At 41.5% G+C, this 20,330-nt stretch overlaps 1 protein-coding gene and 1 long non-coding RNA gene across 2 annotated transcripts in view; one reads left to right on the top strand and one right to left on the bottom strand.

Annotated features, from left to right (window-relative positions):
• The window catches only part of RTCA (RNA 3'-terminal phosphate cyclase), a 51,261-nt gene extending 33,442 nt beyond the window's left edge, over positions 1-17,819 (top strand). The window contains exons 9-11 of the mRNA XM_030206502.1: positions 13,539-13,633; positions 13,783-13,887; positions 17,504-17,819. Coding sequence (XP_030062362.1) covers positions 13,539-13,633; positions 13,783-13,887; positions 17,504-17,602 — 299 coding nt within the window. The 3' untranslated portion in view covers positions 17,603-17,819. The remainder of the gene's footprint in view (positions 1-13,538; positions 13,634-13,782; positions 13,888-17,503) is intronic.
• An 81-nt stretch (positions 17,820-17,900) lies between these two features.
• Positions 17,901-20,109, bottom strand: LOC115472283. Its single transcript, XR_003942495.1, has 2 exons — positions 19,892-20,109; positions 17,901-19,291 (listed from the first exon to the last, which is right to left on the bottom strand). It is a non-coding gene; the product is annotated as an uncharacterized LOC115472283 (long non-coding RNA).
• Positions 20,110-20,330: the final 221 nt, after the last annotated feature.

The raw sequence follows: 20,330 nt of genomic DNA, 5'->3' as shown, positions 1-20,330 counted from the left end.
ATGGTATTACAGATGTACTGACTAATATTTTTTTTTAAAACATGGTTTCCCATCAGCCATTAGTCTTAATTTGCCATATTCAGTTGATGTGACCAGGAGCTTTTTGTTTTAGTTAATTACTGTTCCTTTGTTGGCCATTCCTTGACTAAAAGTATTTGATACTCATGCAAAGCTTTTAATAGAATCAGTTTGCTCAAAAAAGAACAAAGAGAAGATCCTAATTAGGGAAATCAAAATAGAATGATACTTTTAAAAATTACGTTTAGATAGCAATTTTTTTTACCCTACATGATTTTATCAATAGCATAAATGGGTAAATTACCATATATACTCAAATATAAACAGAGTTTTTGGCCAAAAAAGGCATAAATTGAATCTTGGTTTATATTCGGGCCTACCTTCAATCCCTGTGGCAACCAGCTTTCTTCCCATTGCCTGAAATGCCCAACCTCCCCCCCCCCCCCCCAAACTCGCATTTCTTCTCTACCCCATCCCTCCTCCCTCCCGGATCCACATAGGCCCTTCCTTAGGGCCTGCTCTGGTGGTGGTCCAGTTGCACCTGGGGCAGGAGCGATCCCCACACGTTCCTGTTCATGCGGTCTCTAATGAAAATGGCTGCCATGAGTCCTGCCCATGTTGTCTCCAGTCCTAAAATGGGTGCTGTGACCTCCAGTGGCAATCTCACAGAACTGCCACTGGAACTGTTGCAGCCATTTTCAGTACAGAGACTACATGGACAGGAAGGTATGGGGATTGCTCTTGCCCTAGCTTACCACTGGGCAACCAGGGAGGGTCCTATGGTGAGTCCAGGAGGGTGGTCTTTGTATGCACGATGAGAGGAGGGAGGAAGAGGGAGTATCTAGTTTGGGGAGGGGAGCGGGTGGGCGGCTGGAGGCAACAGGACACCTCAGAGAAGGGAGGGAACGGGAGGAATGACATATCACAGGGGAGGGAGGAAAGGAAGGAGAGGAATACTTGAAAATTCGAGTTTATATCCCCCCCACTTTTTTTAAGGGAAAAATGTTATTCTTGAATATAAACCTTGAAAATGGCTTAATATTATAAACATTGGTTTAATATATTCTGTAAGATGGAGTTAATGAGCTTTTAATTTAACTTGAAGTGTTGCTGTGTGCTTACGTATATTTCTTTTTAGTATACTATATATGTACATTTGAGAAATTTCTCTGTTCCATTCTGTTTTCCATTTAATTATATAAAAATGGATCATTTTTGAAGAACATATTAAAAAGTAACAATAATGAACTTTTTCTGACAGGACAATAATTGTGCAGTGTGCCATATGCTTCTGTGTCAGAGCAGTAACAAGGCAGAAAAGGGATAGGGAGGAGGGCATTTCCCGCTTCAAACTAGTGCTAACTCTCCCTTCCCCCTTACCTGCTTTGAAAGTAAGGGGTCTTGGGATTTTCGGAACAAAGAACCAGTTGTAGATGAAGCCTGTCTATCCATCTGTCTCTCTGGTTGCTTGATTAATGCTTGAGGTGCCCACGTGATTTGTGCCAGTCCCTTATCTCCATCTGCAAGTGAGCCTGTATGATAAGATGGTTTATTTTTAATAGAAGTTTTCTTTAAAGTAGATGTTAATGAGAGTATCATAACATTTTGGTTTTCATCCAGTATAAACCTCAGATGATTATAGAGGGGATTGTGAGGATGGAAAGGCAAATGAACAGCAGCACTGCTTGGAGTCAGGCATGGTAGTTGGGTCTTGTTCAGGAAGGCCTTAGGAAACTGGAAGACTGGGCATCCAAGTGGCAGATGAAATTTAATGTGGACAAATGCAAAATGGATGCATATTAGGAAGAATAATCCAAATCGCAGTTACTTGATGCCAAGATCCACCTTAGGAGTCAGCACCCAAGAAAAGGATCTAGGTGTCATTGTACATAACACACTGAAATCTTCTGCCCAGTGTGTGGTTGCAAACAAAAAAGCAAACAGAATGCTAGGAATTATTAGGAAAGGGATAGAAAGTAAGAAAAAGAATATTATAATGCCTCTGTATCGCTCCATGGTGCGATCACACCTTGGGTATTGTGTGCAATTCTGGTTGCCATATCAGTGGAATTAGAAAATGTTCAAAGAAGAGCAACCAAAATGATTAAGGGAATGGAACTCCCCTCATATGAGGAAAGACTTAAGAGGTTAAAACTCTTCAGCTTGGAAAAGAGACGGATGAAGGGGGGGGGAGCTTGGGATATGATAGAGGTCTACAAAATACTGAGTGGTGTAGAGTGGGTAAATGTAAATTGATTTTTCACTTTTTTAAAAAGTACAAAGACCAGGGGACACTTGATGAAATTACATAGAAATACTTTTAAAACGAATATGAGAAAATATTTTTTCATCCAAGGAGTAGTTAAGCTCTGGAACTCATTTCCAGAGGATGTGGTAACAGCAGTTAATCTTAGTATATCTGGGTTTAAAAAAAGGTTTGGACAAGTTCCTGGAGGAAAGACCATAATCTGCTATTGAGAAAGTCATAGGGAAAGCCACTGCTTGTCCCTGGGGTCAAGTAGCATGAATGTTGCTACTATTTAGGATTCTGTCATGACAGGCTGATCTAGGCCTGGGTTTACCCTATGGATTTTTAGTTTTTTGCATGCAGTAAGGTAAAACCAGGCTTGAATCAACCTGTTTTGGAAAGATAAACCAGTCAAGAAATCTATCACTGTCAAATCATTTTTAGCAGGACCATAAAAGAGTTGGTCTTGATAGTTGCAAGAAATATATTCTCCAGTAAGAGACCCGTCCTTTTTCAGGTTGAAATACTGAAAGTTATATATAATACAAGATGCCCCATCGGAGTTTAGTATGCCTGAACACACGGGTATGCCATGTTCCCTAATGTGGTGTTATGGGCCTTACACGATGGATGTTCTACTTTGGGTGGATCCTTGGATTATTTGGCCCCCTCCTGGCTGTGCTTATTTTGTTTTTCATCTGATACTAGCGCAGTAGGAACGGGGGTGGGGAGACCTCTTCAGCAGGCAAAGAACAGACAATAACTATCTTATAGAACAAAATTTGAGCCTTGCTACTATACTTTTTAATTTTCTTTGGCTGTTAAGTTTCTACCTCTAGAAAAGTTTCAGTTTAGAACTATGGGAAAAGTGTCTACCTCTAGAGAAAGTTTTGGTTTGAAGCTATGGGAAAAGGGTTGTACACTATGGAAGCTAGTTAATAATGCTTGCTTTTCTCTTTTTTGCCCCTAAGAATGAATTAGGCCCTGCTATGCCTGCTAGAGGCTATCTGTTAATGCTCTGGTATAAAGTTCGAGTTTCAAAATTAGGGGGAAAAGAGTATGGAGACTAGCTGATAAAGTTTGCTTTCTTTATACTTTTTATTCTGCCTATCAATAACTTACAATTCCTCCTCTAAAAACCCCATTCTTTAAGTTCCCAAAGCACAGAGCAAAATAATGTTCACTTACCAGAGAAATGTCATCTTCTCTCAGAACTTCTCAGAAAGTTAAGTGGGACCATTCCTCTTTATAGTAGTAAGTCGGGATTGGAATTAGAAGTACCAAGAGACAGTCCTTACCTGTCTGTTCAAGTCACTTTGTACTGATATTCCTACTAGCAAAATCATCAGTGCTGACCTTAGGAACATACAGTCTGTTGCAATTTCAAAAAGAGAGTGTGCGGGGGGGGGGGGGGGGGAGGGGCACGTTTCAATCTCCAGGACTCCTCCATGTCACTGATTTTAGTAGTAATAATGTTATACATTCATACAAATTTGCTACACAAATTCTCTGATTATCAGTAACTGCTGTTTATGTATTCCAGAAAATAATTTTTTTTCCAAGGACAAGCAAGGCCGTCCATATTCTGACATCTGGGTGACTCTAACAAACACTTTCCAGAGACAAGAAGGCGGTTGAACTAGAAGACATGAATTGAGGTTGAAAGGGGGCCAATTCAGGAATCATGTCTGAAAATATTTTTTCACTGAGAGGATAGTAGATACCGGGAATGCCCTGCCGTGGGAGGTGATGGAGATATAAATGGTCACTGAATTAAAAAATGCATGGGGTAAACATAAAGGAAAGGAATCCTGTTTAGAAGGAATGGATCCAAAGAAACTTAGCGGAGAATAGGGAGCAATACTAGTAATTGGAAACAAAGCCAGTATTGATTGATCAAACTTTCCACAGTCTGTGCCCTAATCGTGGCTGAATAGATTTGGATGGGCTGGAGTGGAGCAACAAAGACAATGCTATGTGCTATGCCCTGAAAATGGCAAGGTCAAGTCAAGATCAGGTATCACATACCATATGTAATGAGTTTATCTTGTTGGGCAGACTGGATGGAACATACAGGTCTTTATCTGCTCTCATCTACTATGTTACATCATCCTAAGGAGCCTGGTGTGCACACTGATTAGCAAGATGATTATAGAAATGTCTAGGAAAAAGATTGGCTCTGCTCCCTGGACTTAAAAGGATGCCTATCCCACATTTTGATACTTCCCAGTCACAGGAAGTATCTCAGATTCTGTATAGGGAAACACTACTACCAGTATCGAGTTCTGCCTTTTGGCCTCTCATCAGCTGCCAGGGTATTCACCAAGTGTCTAGCGGTAGTTGCAGTGTTTTTGTGCAGACTTGGGTGTATATGTGTTTCCCTATCTGGATGATTGGTTGGTCAAGAGTACATTGCAGGAGGGTGTATGCCTAACTATTGGGTGTTGGAGCTACTAGGGTTTGTGATCAACTTCCCCAAGTCCCACCTTCTCCCTGTTCAGCGATGTGGAGTACATAGAAGCCTTGCATTGCAGGCTTGGGCTTTTCTTCCCCAAGCGAGATCAGAGGCCTTGGTAACACTCGCCTCACAGGTCCAAAACAGCAAGCAGGTCACAGCTCGGCAAATGTTGAGATTGATCTCAAAAAAGATATAAAGGAATTAGAAAAGGTGCAGAGAAGGGTGACGAAAATGTTAAAGGGAATGGAATGACTTCCCTGTGAGGAAAGGGAGAAGGTTAGGGCTCTTCAGCTTGGAGAAAAGGCGGCTGAGGGGTGATATGATAGAAGTCTACAAGATAATGAGCAGAGTAGAGCGGACAGATGTGAAGCGTTTGTTTACACTTTCAAACAACAACAAAACCAGGGGACACAAGATGAAGCTAGAATATGGTAGATTTAAAACAAATAGGAGAACATTTTTCTTTACTCAGCGTGTAGTTAGACTCTGGAACTCGTTGCTGGAGAATGTAGTGACAGCAGTTGGCCTTACGGAATTTAAAGGGGGTTTGGACAGATTCCTGAGGGAAAAGTCCATTGAACATTATTAATTTTTTTTTTTTTTTTTTTTTTTTTTGGGGGGGGGGGGGGTTTGCCGGGTTCTTGAAGCCTGATTGGCTGATGTCGGAGACAGGATGCTGGGCTTGATGGACCCTTGGTCTTTTCCCAGTATGGCGGTGCTTATGTACTTATGCACTTACGGGTCACATGGCCTCAACAGTGCATGTCGCTCCAGAGTTGATTCATGCCCTTCTTTGGTGGACAGTTTGGCCAAATTTGACTGTGTAGCTACCATTCTAAATTTCACCTCCTCATGTGGTGTTAGCAGATGCATCCAACTTGAGGTGGGAATTCATGTGCCTGGGCTTCATACCCAGAGTACTTGGTCTGCTCAGGAAACAGCTTACCATATCAACTTCCTCAGGCTCAAGGCCATTTGGAACACTCTAAAGGCTTTCAGAGATCAGCTGCAGAACAACATTATTCTCATTCAAATTGACAACCAGGTTGCAGTGTTCTTTGCGAACAAGTGGGAGGGTATGGGATCCTACCCCTTGTGTCAGGAGGCAGTTGGCCCTTCTTCACAGAATGAAGCCAAGTACCTAGCAGGAAAGGGCAACTAACTGCCTGGCAGACTGAGCAGAATTTTGCAACCTCACAAGTGGTCTCTCAACATGGGCGTAACCTACAAGATCTTCCTAGAATGGGGCATCCCCTCAGTGGATCTTCTTTCCGCTCATTTGAACAACAAGGTCCACCAGGTCTGTTCAGGCTCAGATCACAAGGCAGTCTAGCATTTAAGGAAAGGTCTTTTGTATGCGTATCCTCCAATACCTCTCATAGAGTAGACTTTGCTGAAACTCTGGCAAGACCAGGGAACAATTATTTATTTATTTGTTGCATTTGTATCCCACATTTTCCCACTTATTTGCAGGCTTAATGTGGCTTACATTGTTCCATCTTGGCGATTACCATTTCCGGAGTGAGAGATACAGGTGGTATTACATTTAAAGATCATGATTAACATTGTGGGTTAAGCAGTCAAGTATAAGGAGTTCATAGTTGGTATAAGATATAAAGTGGTTTTGGGTTAAAGTTCATTCGTGGTAGAGTAGACCTTGGTAGTCGCGTATAGAGAGTTAGGTTTTATCCAGTTCAGGCTTGAGTTTCGTTGTCTGGTCATTAGGATGGGTCGTTGTGGTATGCCTTGTTGAACAGGCTGGTTTTCAGTGATCTCCGAAAGTTAGGTCGTGCATTTTTTTCACGGTGAGTGGTAATGCATTCCATAGCTGCATGCTTATGTATGAGAAGCTGGATGCATATGTTAGATTTATTTTAGTCCTTTGCAGCTGGGGTAGTGGAGGTTCAGGAATGTGCGTGCTGATCTTTTAGTGTTTCTGGGTGGTAAGTCTATAAGGTCTGACATGTAGACCGGGTCCTCTCCGTAAATGATTTTATGAAACAGAGTGCAGATTTTAAATTATCTTAATTGTCCCTAATTGGCCGAGGCAGATCTGGTTTCCTCTTCTTTTGATGTTGTCCTCCGAAAATCCGTGGAGATTGGAATATTTTGCCACCCTCATCACACAGAATGAGGGATCCCTTCTGCATTCCAATTTCCAATCCCTGGCCCTTGCGGCTTGGATGTTGAGAGCGTAGAATTTGAATGATTTTCCAGAGGATGTCTCTCGCATCTTGCTGGCTTGCAGGAAAGACTCCGCTAAGAAGTGTTGCTCATTTAAGTGGAGAAGGTTTGCTATCTGGTGTGAGGGCAAGGCCTTAGATCCCCTCACCTGTCCTTCACAAAAACTGCTTGAATACTTCCTACACTTCTCTGAGTTTGGTTTAAAAACCAACTCTGTAGAGGTTCATCTCAGTGCAAATAGTGCTTAACTCCATGTAGGAGATAAGCCCATCTCTGTACAGCCTTTAGCTGTTCGCTTCATGAGGGATCTGATATTTACAAAGCGTCCTCTCATTGGATCTCAATGTTGTCCTCGCCCAGCTGATTCCTGTCGCCTGAAGTATTTGACCTGGAAAGTTGTTTCTGGTGGCAGTCACTTCAGCTTGCAGAGTTGGTGAGCTTCAGGCCCTAGTAGCTGATCAACCTTACCGCTACGTTTCACTATAATAGAGTAGTTCTCCGCACATACCCAAAGTTCCTTCCTACAGTAGTGTTGGATTTCCATCTTAATCAGTCAGTCATTCTGCCAACATTTTTCCCCAAACTACATGCCCATGCAGGCGAAAGCTTACTGCATATCTTAGATTGCAAGCTAGCCTTAGCCTTCTGTCTGGAATGGAATAAAGCCCATAGACAGTACATCCAACTTTTTTGTTTCTTTTGATCCAGACAGGATAGGGGTAGCCATTGGCAAATGCACACATTTTAATTGGCTAGCAGATTGCATTTCCTTCATTTATGCCCAGGCTGGGTTGACTCTAGAGGGTCATGTCAAGGCTCATAATGTCCGAGCCATGGCAACATCAATGCCTACTTGAGGTCAGCCTCCATAGAAGAGATTCGCAGCCTCTATAGAAGAGATTCGCAAACTCCACACATTCACATATCATTACTGCCTTGAGCAGGATATCCAACATGAGTCGGTTCGGTCAGGCAGTCCTGAAGAATTTGTTCGGAGTCTAGAATACACCACCACTCCCCTAGGTCCAGTTTTCTTTAGTTTCAGGCTGCACCTTCACAACTAGTATGTAAATAGTTTCAGGTTAATTGACTTTCAGGCCTTGAGGTTTCGAGTTCCTATTGTCCTAGTATTGTTATTTTCGATGATTCCCATCTGTGAGAATACAGTGGCCTTCTTGTCCTCGGAGAAAGCGAAGTTACTCTCCTGTAGCAAGTGTTCGAGGAGAACAGCAGGCCAAGTATTCTCACATACCCTCCCACCTCCCCTTGGAGTTGTATTTTTTAGCTATTTTACATGACTGAGGAACCCAAGCTTGCGCGTCAGGCAGGAAGGCACCAGTGCATGCGTGGTTGGACATTGCCAGAAATTTCTACAATTATCTCACTAGTCTGCATCTGCACCGGATGATGTCACCCAGATGTGAGAATACTTGGCCTGCTGTTTTCAGAGAACACCTACTACAGGTGAGTAACTTTATGTTTCTGTATGGTGAATCCCTGACAGTCTATGGCATCTGAAAGAGCTTAAAGTAGTGGGCCCAAGATTACAGAATGCATCTGTGGCAGAGATAATTTGAACCTAGGTTGCTTGGTTCCCAGCCAGTTAATTGACCCACTCAAGTATTCCAAAGTTCAGATGTATGACATGAGTTTAAAGCACTCCTTCAGAAGTAAATGAGAAGGATGCCAGCCCACATACCTTGTGTTAACATAGAAGCTATGGAATCTATTAAATCACTTGTAGAGAATAGCTTTGAGCTGCAGCTGAGGTTTGGAAGAGGTCCCATTTGAATATTCTTAAATAGTGAACTTCTTTTGAATTATGAGGATTCTTGGCAGAAACATTAAGGTTCTAATTGACTAAGGCTCTTCTCCTATTGTGTGTGTGGAGGGGAAACCCTTGCTGAATGAAGCCTAAGGAGTTTCACCATCGAAAAGTCTTCAATTCATAGCATACTGCTGATCTGTTCACAGTGTTGATTTTGCTGAGAGGAACTTAAAACAATAGTAATGAATGTAGCAAAGGATTGTGCTTTTTCTATATAGGGAGGTAAAGGGAATCCTTTATCTTGCAGGAGAATGAGAAGCCACAATGCTAATTCCTTTGACAATACAATTCAATTGATTTATTTTTCCTAGGTTTTTATTTCCCTAAGTTTTTACGTTGTGCATATTAATGGCTTACTATTATTCATGCTGGTTTACAAATGAAAGGACCAGCAGCCTGGTAAGTTGTCTTACATGAATAGCTCTGCCTTACTTCTCTTATCTCTTGGGATTTACTCATGTTGAAAATAATCTTTTATGCTTGAGGGAAGTATACATGATTTTTTGAATTCTGTGCAGAATGCTTGTGAGCTTTTTGACTTCTTTGTTTTAGCAATTCTCTATAGTGTATGGTTACTGAAAGAGACAGAATTTTTGTTAACTGTTGATGGGTCTCCAGAAGTTCTAAAAATTTGACAGCCTGCAAGATTTTCAAATTTCCACCTAAAACAGGGTATAAAAATGTTTTTGTAAACCAGGGCACTTTTAGTTACCCACAATTAAAAACTGTGCAGGAGGCTGGCCTAGTGGTTCATTGTCAGATCTCTTCCTTATTGAGACACAGTTGAAGAAAAGTCTTAATGAAGTAGATCCTCAGTGTTTTAGGGAAGAATCCTCATTTTACTGTTGATCTTCAGCTTGGGTTTTGCTCTTCAGGAGAGCAATGCAGAGATAGTATTTACTGCCCCTGAGGGAGGGAGTCAATTATCATGCTATGACAGCACCCAGTGCTAGATTTAGGGCTCGTGATCTGAGGTTTCAGGAATAAGCCTTGGTGTTATGACCCTCAGCTGAGACCTAGAACTATAAAGGTTGGACTGAATTAAGTTGACAGGGAATGCTTTCTTCATGCTAGTTTTATTTAATTAAAGATATAGGGCCCTATGAAGTTGAGTAGCAAACCCAATAAAGAAAGGCAGTATGACTTAAGCACAGCAACGTGGTAATGTGAGAACCACAGCCCACTTATGGGCAGATGATTGAAAGCCCCGCGCTGTTCCAAACAGTGCTATAAAAATAGCTCTGGAACAACGTAGGGCTTTACCACCCCTATGATCAGAGATAATAGCATGAAAATAGTGCCCAGCCCTGGCCAGTTCCTTATGTGGTGTGAAGCCCTGCCCAATGCATCCCAGAATGCACTGAGCAAGGCTGGGTGCCAACATTTTCGAGATGGCGCCGATGGAAAAAGAAGGGAGGCCACCTCCCTCCTCCAATGAAGGTAGGGGGGTGGGGAAGAGGGCCGCTAGACCACCAGGTCGGGGGGGGGGGGGGGTTGCCTCACGGCCCACTGGGATGCTAGGGGGGCTGGAGACCCACCGGATCTCCAGCCCCCCCCCCCCCCCCCCCAAAAAAAAAACAAAACTTGTGAACCTCCAGCCCCCATGTCGCTGGGGAGGAAGGGGGGGGAAATCAGGTCAGAGTTCCTGTTCCTGCGGAGTGGGGGCTGTTGCATTGGGGGAATTGGGAGGCCTGCATGCATTCAAATGCATGCTGGAGAGGACTCACCATTCCTCCCCAGTGGTCTGCAAACCCTAATGCCAGCTGGCGTAGGGTTTGCTGCAGACAGCGTGACAATGTTTGGCACACTGCTCGCTGATCATTGGGGAGGAATACATTTAGCATGCATTTGCATGTAACTTGCGCTAAGAGCCCTGTTTTGCATGCATTTGCTGCTAGTTGCATTCAGAGCCTGCAAGTGCGTTGTTTCACATGCTCAGGGGCTCTGATCATAGGGTGGTAGCAAACACAGGCACTACTATAGCACTAACAGCTTCTAGCACCTGCGTTTGCTTCTGATCATTGGCCCATCAGTATCGTCTGAGAGCATTGCATCAGCGAACTTGGAGGGACAAGTCCAGAAAACAGAGCAGCTGCAAATGAGTTGAGGGAGTGCTTTAATGGAGCTCTGGTAAAATTTAGAATCTGGTGGTTCTAAATTTTACCAGAACTCCATAAAACACTTCTTCACCTGGGATGCACTGCGAGGGGCTTCACACCAGATAAGGAACTGGGCAGGGTTGGGCGCCAACATTTTCATGCTATTTGCATGCTATTATCTCTGATCATAGGGGCGGTAAAGCCCTGCAATCCATCGCTATTTTTAGAGCGTTGTTTGGGACAGTGCGGGGCTTTCGATCATCTGCCCTTTATGGACCAAGGACATCATAATCAAAATAGAGGAGAAATTAGAGAGTTGGATGTGAGCCTGGAAGAGCATGAGGAAGCAATTGTCAGTATAAATTCAAGATGGACAAGCTGGAGAAGGAAAATGAGCAACTAACTAGTAAGATCTAGAGAACCGAAGCTGCAGGAAGAACCTGAGAATCTAGGGGATCCCAGATGGAGGAGCAGTGGAAAAGTTGAAGGATATAGTGCAAGAGATATGTAAGAAGATTTTGTGAAGAGAGGAGAGATCTGGAAGGCAATACTACTGAATAGAGTTCATAGGGCCTTGGGAAAGCCCTCAAGAACCTCTTTGCTTTGCTTCACTGGAAGAAACTACCCCCAGGGAAGAGATGGTGGTAGGGGGGAGAGGAGAGGAAGGAGGTTAGAGGGGAGATTGGGAGAAAATTGAAGACTGCCTGGAGGGGGAACTCTTGATGCAGATAAATAGAAAGACAGGTATTTTTTGCTTGTGGGGAAGCTGTCGTAAACACAATTATTGTAGGTGATGCATGATGAGCTGCCTTTGCCCATATGTTTGCTGTTAAAAAAAAAAAAGAAAAGTGTGTAGCCAGAATGTGATTGAAGTAGTTCATTTGCCTTAGTCTGGACCTGTCAGATAGTGACAGTGAAATTGGGGATACCACAGTGATGTTGGTAGAAGAACATTAAACACCATTGGCATAAATAGACAGTTACATCTGTTTTCGGTGCTATTATTTTTCCTTAATATAAGACAAATATATGTTGCTTTAAAATATTATTATATCTCTCATGTTTATTTATTTATTTGTAGCATTTGTATCCCACATTTTCCCAACAATTTGCAGGCTCAATGTGGCTTACATTTGCCGTAATGGCAGTTGCCATTTCCGGGTAACAGAATTACAAATGGTAATATGTTAAGTTGCATACATACATGGTAACATACATGTAACATAACATACGTGAACAGATCATGGTATAGATATATATCATGGGCATATATATGTTAAGGAAGAATACATTATGGTAATACATGAACGTTCCTGAGTACGAAATTGGGTTGTATCATTCTTTAGGTCATCGACTATGGAGAGAGCATATTCGACATAGAGATTGAAGTGGTTATGCTTATTCATTAGTGGTAAGGAGGTTGATCAGTCAAGTGATAAGATTTCAATTATGTCTATGTCGTGTACGTGTAAAGTCTTATTTTTTGGTGTTTAAGATGGGTGTTTATGGTATGCCTTCTTGAACAGATTTTTTTTTCAGTAGCCTTCGGAAGATAGTTAGGTTTTGCGTTATTTTTATGGCCTTCTTGTTACATTGTCTGAAAATTGACCAGCTTATATGCGGGTAAAAGCAAGTAAGACAGGTGGGGGAGGTGGTAACAATGTATGTAGTTCTTATTAGAAAAGGTGACATACTTGTCACCAGTATACTTTTCCTTTGTTAGTTTCATCTTAGAAGTTGAACACTATCTCCACTGTAAAAAAAAAAAAACCTCACCTGGTGCTTCCCGCATATCTTTTGTTCCTTACAAATTGTCTAGAGATGAGAGAGGTCCACATGTTTGCTCGTCTGGTTAGTGTTAGGTTAGCAAAATATTTAAGGTTGTGTTTATTCTGAGCTTCTTACTGCTTGTCTACTTAAATACTCGGGTGCTTGTCTACGTAAATACTCAGGAGCAGAACTGGATGCCAAGAGATATGTCTCATCTTAGTTTTCAGTTCTCTGTCTCCACCTGCTGGTTGATGTGCACAATCCCACAGGTTCTGGAATAGTGGTAAGGTCTAACGGAAAGACAATTATCAGGTAAGACGTAATTCCTCCTTTTGTAACATGATGTTTTGGAACACTTCAATATGGTTTTGATTGGTAACTTCTTATAGATGATTGCTTTTTTTCTATTCTTTGTGTCAGTGCAGCATGCTGTTCCAGGGAAACAGAGTGCTCTAAATCTAGAACGCTGTCTGTGACCATATGTTTACAATGCAAGCATCAATAGTGCCAATATTTCACTACATATTTTTAACTCTAGCTTTCTGTTATTAAGTGCTACCACAGTTTCTAACATCTTTTCTCTTTGTGTGTGGGTTGCCCTAGTAGAATCTAACATTTTAAATGAGGCCTTGGAGTTCAAGCCAGTCAAATGGAAAAGGCTTATATAGTGTGGGAAACATTCATATTGCTTTATCTGCTCTGATGGCTCACCTGGGAAATGTGCAGCAAAATATTAGAGACAGCCCTGGACCGTCTTAGCTTTCATCACTGCAATTAATTTTCAGTTCATTTTGTTCCTTTGCTTATACCACCTGTGGTTAAGTTTCCCCCTCTTATGAAAGCTGATTCAGCAGGATTCTGTAACTGTTCTTGAAATTCCACAGTTAATCACTTTCTGGTTACTTCCTTTTTTTTTTTTTTTAATCCCAATAGGTGTTTCATCGGATAAAGTAGGAATTGAAGCTGCTGAAATGCTGTTGAGAAACCTTCGGCATGGTGGCTGTGTGGATGAGTATCTACAGGACCAGGTAAAGCCAATTGTGTCCAGGACTAGTTCTCTCTTTGTTTGATGGTGCTTTTTTATTTTGGGAGGTTTCTAGAGTTTATATCTGTAATTTGGATAGATTGTTGGAATAGTTGGAAATTAAAGTTACATCTCTGTCTTCCCCCTCCCTAGTTAATAATTTTTATGGCGTTAGCCAACGGTGTCTCTAGAGTGAGAACAGGAGGAATTACGCTTCACACTCAGACTGCTATACACTTCGCAGAACAGCTAACAAAGGTGAGAATACTTGAAAAATGTGTTTCACTGTGGGGAAGAAGTAGAAGAGCTACAAGAAGCTGTTCCACTTCTTTTTTTTTTTTTTCTCTTCTAACTCCTTTTCCTCTCCTCATGTTAGCGTTGGTTCTGAGAGTAGGATTGCGTGGCCAGTATTCTCAGTGGAGGAGGGTAGTTAGTGGGGTCCCGCAGGGGTCTGTGCTGGGTCCGTTGCTTTTTAATGTATTTATAAATGACCTAGAGATGGGAATAACTAGTGAGGTAATTAAATTCGCCGATGACACAAAATTATTCAGGGTCGTCAAGTCGCAGGAGGAATGTGAACGATTACAGGAGGACCTTGCGAGACTGGGAGAATGGGCGTGCAAGTGGCAGATGAAGTTCAATGTTGACAAGTGCAAAGTGATGCATGTGGGTAAGAGGAACCCGAATTATAGCTACGTCTTGCAAGGTTCCGCGTTAGGAGTTACGGATCAAGAAAGGGATCTGGGTGTCGTCGTCGATGAAACGCTGAAACCTTCTGCTCAGTGTGCTCCTGCGGCTAGGAAAGCGAATAGAATGTTGGGTGTTATTAGGAAGGGTATGGAGTCCAGGTGTGCGGATGTTATAATGCCGTTGTATCGCTCCATGGTGCGACCGCACCTGGAGTATTGTGTTCAGTACTGGTCTCCGTATCTCAAAAAAGATATAGTAGAATTGGAAAAGGTACAGCGAAGGGCGACGAAAATGATAGTGGGGATGGGACGACTTTCCTATGAAGAGAGGCTGAGAAGGCTAGGGCTTTTCAGCTTGGAGAAGAGACGGCTGAGGGGAGATATGATAGAAGTGTATAAAATAATGAGTGGAATGGATCGGGTGGATGTGAAGCGACTGTTCACGCTATCCAAAAATACTAGGACTAGAGGGCATGAGTTGAAGCTACAGTGTGGTAAATTTAAAACAAATCGGAGAAAATTTTTCTTCACCCAACGTGTAATTAGACTCTGGAATTCGTTGCCGGAGAACGTGGTACGGGCGGTTAGCTTGACGGAGTTTAAAAAGGGGTTAGATAGATTCCTAAAGGACAAGTCCATAGACCGCTATTAAATGGACTTGGAAAAATTCCGCATTTTTAGGTATAACTTGTCTGGAATGTTTTTACGTTTGGGGAGCGTGCCAGGTGTCCTTGACCTGGATTGGCCACTGTCGGTGACAGGATGCTGGGCTAGATGGACCTTTGGTCTTTCCCAGTATGGCACTACTTATGTACTTATGTACTTATGAACAGAAGCTTATGGAATGGTACTAAATGTCTTTCTGATCAGGTTTATGTGCTTCCCTGTGTTGCCCCTTTACTCCCTCCAGTAACTTTTTAATCAGACTGAGCTAAACCAAACTTTGAGTAGAGATACATTGGGCCTTTCAAAGTCAAGTGAATTGGAGAGAGGAAGTAGACTTCAGCTTTCCCATCAGCAATGCATGGGGCTAGAACTGAGGCCATGTCCTTTGTACTGGTTTCATTTCTCATGTCTACATTTTTCCTTATTTGATTCTCCCCGTCATTCTTTATATATTGTTTTCACCTCTTGACACTTGTTCCTCTATTTCTCTCAACATCCCCCATTCCTCCTAGCTTCTTATGCTGTCTTTTCCACCCTTACCACTTCCAAGACAGTATTGTGTTTTGGGAGCTACTTCGTACCAGCTAAGGCAAGCCATTGGGCAAGAAGTCCTAATTGTCATGGACGTATAGTATCCCAGATTTCAACAGACCTGTTTTCCTATTCTACTAATATTTGCAAAGAACATGATCTTCAGCTATTGTGAAATTGATGAAGGGTATTAACAATGGGTAAAGAATAAAGAAAGGAGCATTGTAGACCAAGGTCTTGACAGAACTGAGCAGAAAAGAAAACATACAAAGGGCTTGATTCTGTAAGACTTCATCATTCTGGGGACTGTGCCAAACTTTACATGCAGTAATCATAAAACTTCTGCATTTATTTATTTACTAGTCAAAAAGGCCCGTTTCTGCCTGAAATGAAACTGGCGCTAGCAAGGGTTCCCCCCTTCCTCTGTTGCTGTCTCCCTCTCTGTCCTCCGAGTCCCACGCCCTCCTTTCGTCCCCTCCGAGTTTGAGGCCGTCCTCCCTCTCCTCTCCCACTCCCCTGTAACTCACCACTTTGTCGAACGACGACCGCGATTGTGGCAGGGCCATTTGTGGAGGGGTGGTTGGAGGGTAGCTGGCACGTTTTTAGTTGGTGGTCACTGTGGGGTTCGTTGGTTGAAGCCATCTATCTCTGGCCATGTCTCCGCCCTCGACGTCATAACGTTTGACGTGAGGGCGGGGCTAGGAGACATGGGCAGAGAGAGATGGCTTCGGTTGGGCACGTCCTCGGCCGCTTTTGTTTGTTAGGCAGTCTCAGCGATTCGTTGGAAGGGGAGGAGTAGGGAAACTCCCCGTTCGTTCATTTTTGTTGTTTTGTAATTGTTCCGCCCTCAACGTCATCACGTCTGACGCGAGGGCAGGGCATGGAGACATGGTAAGTGTTGTGGCTTCACTACCATGAACTTACGAACCGGTGCCTGAGTGGCTGCAGTGACGTCAGTGTCTTCAGAACGTTGAGGGTGAGTTTTATTATAGTAGATTTTATTTATTTATTGCATTTGTATCCCACATTTTCCCACCTCTTTGCAGGCTCAATGTGGCTTTCAATATATCATGAATAGTGGAATAGATTAGAAAATAGTCATTTAGTGTTACAGAAGGATCTTGGTAGCATTATAGTGATAAAACATGATAGTTATATAACAAGCAGATATTATAAGACAATTCTGAATGTATGTGAAGGAGTTGTGTGTATTTACGTTTGTTGATCTTTTTGGTAAGCCTTATTAAAGAGATAGGTCTTCAGTAGTTTACGGAAGTTAGTAAGTTTGTAAATCGTTTTTAGGTTGCGCAGTAGTGCGTTCCATAGCTGTGTTTTTTTCAGCAGTTTGCCACTTAGTTAATGCAGTGAAAATGTCAAGCCTGTTACAATTGCATTGAGAGAATATGATGCAGTCAGCTACACCTATTGAAGTGGTTTTAACTGCACTGTGTTATCTGCCATCTTACGTTAATGCATGATAAATACCTCCATGTACGTTGGAGGACATGTTTGTCACCCATTCCATGCTTTCTTCATGTTAGGCGGTCAATACAGAAATTAGCATGCACTAACTTCCACTATAACAGCTACAGTGGTTTAAGCTCCTTTGTGTCGATGGGAAAAATATCTTGATGAACTAAATCCTAAAATTAAAAAAAAAAATCTTTAGACACAAAGAAAATGTATTTTGATCTCGAAAATAAATTTGTAAACTAACTGAGATGTAGATGAGAGAAGGTGGTTAGAACCAGGGTTTGAATCTCACTTATTTCCCTGGCACTCCTTTATAACCATGGACATGTCACTTCACCTTACATTTTAATTGTTCTAGATCAGGAACCTAGAAATTGTATTTAAATCTGTAACTCATTTTGAGCTTGAATTAGGAAAGGTAGTAAAATCTAAATCCATATCTCTCTGTAGAATGCACCAAAACTTTACATGTTAGTTTGTGTTGCTCTTCCTGACATTTCTTTTCTTCTTTTCAGGCCAAATTTACAGTACAAAAAGCTGAAGATCAAGATTCCAACACAGAAAACTATATTATTGAATGTGAAGGAATTGGGATGACTAATTTGAATATATAATTTTTTTTTTTTTTTTTTACCATGCCCCATTTGAGCCTTGCACTAAATTTGAGTTGTGAAACCTGAAAAATGGTGACTAGGGAGACAGATAAAATCTTCTTGATTTTTACTTTTGAAGATGATGGTGAGATGTTGGCTTGGCTGCTGGAACTCTTCTCAAGATCTTCCTTTGACTGTTTATATTAAGTAAAAAAAAAAAAAAAAACAGGCAGGAAAACCAAGAGAATAAAATGCAAATATTTTCTTTACACACATGAGTACATATTACAGTATGGGCAGAGATGTTTTTTTCTCTCTCTCTCTCAAATTGAATGTGTTTATTCTTGTTACCATGTTGCCATAAAATATTACAGAAGACCTATAAAATCAACAGCTTACATTGTGGCAAGCTTCGACATTTGACAGTTACAGAATGTTTGGAGATTAAATGCACCTTTTGCCCTTATGTACTGTAAACATTTCAGTTAAAACAGTAATAAAACAAATTTAAACAGACATGAATTGAATATTTATTAAACTTTGCTTTTATTAAGCTTTCCTGTGTAATAACTTGTTCACTGTATGGGAAGAATTCAATGCTCAGAGGAGGCTGAGAGCCTGCAGTAACCTATTTGCAAACTGTGTTAGTGTAAAAACGTCTGTATAAGTGGAGAGGAGATAAAATAGAGTGAAAGCCATTCATGATACAGATGTATTGTTATCAGTCAGGTTTAATAATGCATGACAAGGTAGTTCAAGAATTGTCAGGTGCAAGAGGAGCAGGTGAGAGCAAGAAAGTGTGGACACGTTGATGTTGGTGGACACCAGGCAACAAGGCTGGTTGGTGGGCAAGATTCAGTCTAGAGTCTTGAAGGGCCCAGACTGAAGGTCATGATGGGAAACGAGAAAGGGAAAATCCAAGTGGGAAAACATTTTTTGCTAGCTAGAAACCAGGGAAATCATCATATTTAAATCCTTATTCAATCAAGAGTGGTGCTTTTGCTGATTAACGAAGCTCTCCTGGGGATGGCAAATCGTTTCTTGACAATAAGGTTCTTAGGGCCCTGTTTACTAAGTCACATTATAGGCGCGTTAACGTTGTCAACACACATTAACAGTGTATGTGTCTACAATATCCCTATAGGTGCCTACATGGTTGGCGCGCGCTAATAGGTGCATTAAAACCGCTAACCTGGCTTAGGAAACAGGGCCCTTAGTCTGCTTCCACAGTTTCCAAAGAGCTCAGTGACTCCTCTGGAAATCCCAGGAGTACACCCCAGGAGTACTTACTCAAATTCCACTGATTCTGACACTTGTTTAGTAGCCAATGTGAGGAAAATCTGAGTTCAACTAAGGGTCCAGGACATAGAATAGAAAATAGGGCCTATCTAGTCTACTCAGGCTGTTTTTATTTGCCTTTATATTCTATTTTCTTTTTCTTTTTTTTGTCTTAGATGGGTATGCCATAGCTCTGATACCAGCTCAGCTGAAGAAATTTAAGGAACTGAAATTTTAATATAAATACAATTTATAATTGACATGTTTTTTTTTTTTTTATTGCTGGGATTCTTCCAAAATGATGTACCGATATTTTCTTGAACTTGCATTCTTGATGATTAGAAGGCTCTTGGGAATCAGTAGATGGGCAGCTCTTTAGTAATACTGTATTCTTAAATTAGCAGATTCTAGCTGGATTGTGCAAAACATCAACTAAAAAAAAAAAAAAAATTAGAAAAGGAGCTCACAACAGGAAATGCCAGACTGACATTTTAATGGTCTTCATTTTTAAACATAAAAACCAGATTGCAGCACCCAAGGATGTACAGCATGACATTTAGGACTTCTTTTACAAAGCCATGTGGCAAATGAGAGGAAGCCCATAGGAATTGAATGGGTTTCCTTTCATTTGCTGCACTGAGAACTGGCAGCGTGGCTTTGTAAAAGAGGCCTTTAATGTATTATTGAGCTGCTGCTAATGCAAGCTGGTTTGGGGTTATGAGTGGGGGTGCAAGCAGGGTATAGGAAAGCTGAATGATGTGACCAAGGCAGAGATTTGGGGTGCCTGACAGCGGTTAAGTTGCAATGCTTAGAGTTTGTCCTGGGTCCCAGTGTGTCTAATTAGTTCCCCCACCTCTCCCCTGATTGGCATGTTAGATCTGCAGTCTCTGGTTGGATTGTAATAAATAGCATTTCTAGAGTGGAATGATGCTTGCAGTTAAAAGTAAAAAGTAAACACGGAGGGGAGTTGTAAATGACAATTCCTCAGTAAACCAAATGAAACAGCAAAACTGGGAACAGGATTATACTAACCTTGTCACACAAACAGTAGACATCTCATCTTAAATTTTGCTGAGGGCAGTGGAGTTGCCTGTGTTTTTTGAAGTGGTTACTGGTCACCATCCATACAGAACAGTCATGCGTTAGGTAACTTTGAAGCGGGAAGCTGGTTGCAATTCTTGGTGAACAGACAGATGTGTCTATCACAACAGACTGCTGGTCATCCCATAGAAGATTCAAACTTTGTGAAAGCATCCTATGTAATTGGACAGCAGTATTATATTAGGCAATAACTTTTAAGTACATTTTTTAAATCTGTTTTTCACTATATTTTTACTTTTACTTAAGTATTAAAATACACATTTATTTTTACTTAAGTACTTTGACCAACTCTGCATATTTGAATTTCGGATGCATATATCTCAGCTTTCTACAATCAGGATTTAAGCATGGATGCATTATACACATCTAA

The sequence above is a fragment of the Microcaecilia unicolor genome, chromosome 6 (genome assembly GCF_901765095.1).
Source record: "Microcaecilia unicolor chromosome 6, aMicUni1.1, whole genome shotgun sequence".
In the NCBI taxonomy this organism is placed as follows: Eukaryota; Metazoa; Chordata; class Amphibia; order Gymnophiona; family Siphonopidae; genus Microcaecilia; species Microcaecilia unicolor.
This window is presented reverse-complemented; position numbering and strand designations above follow the sequence as displayed.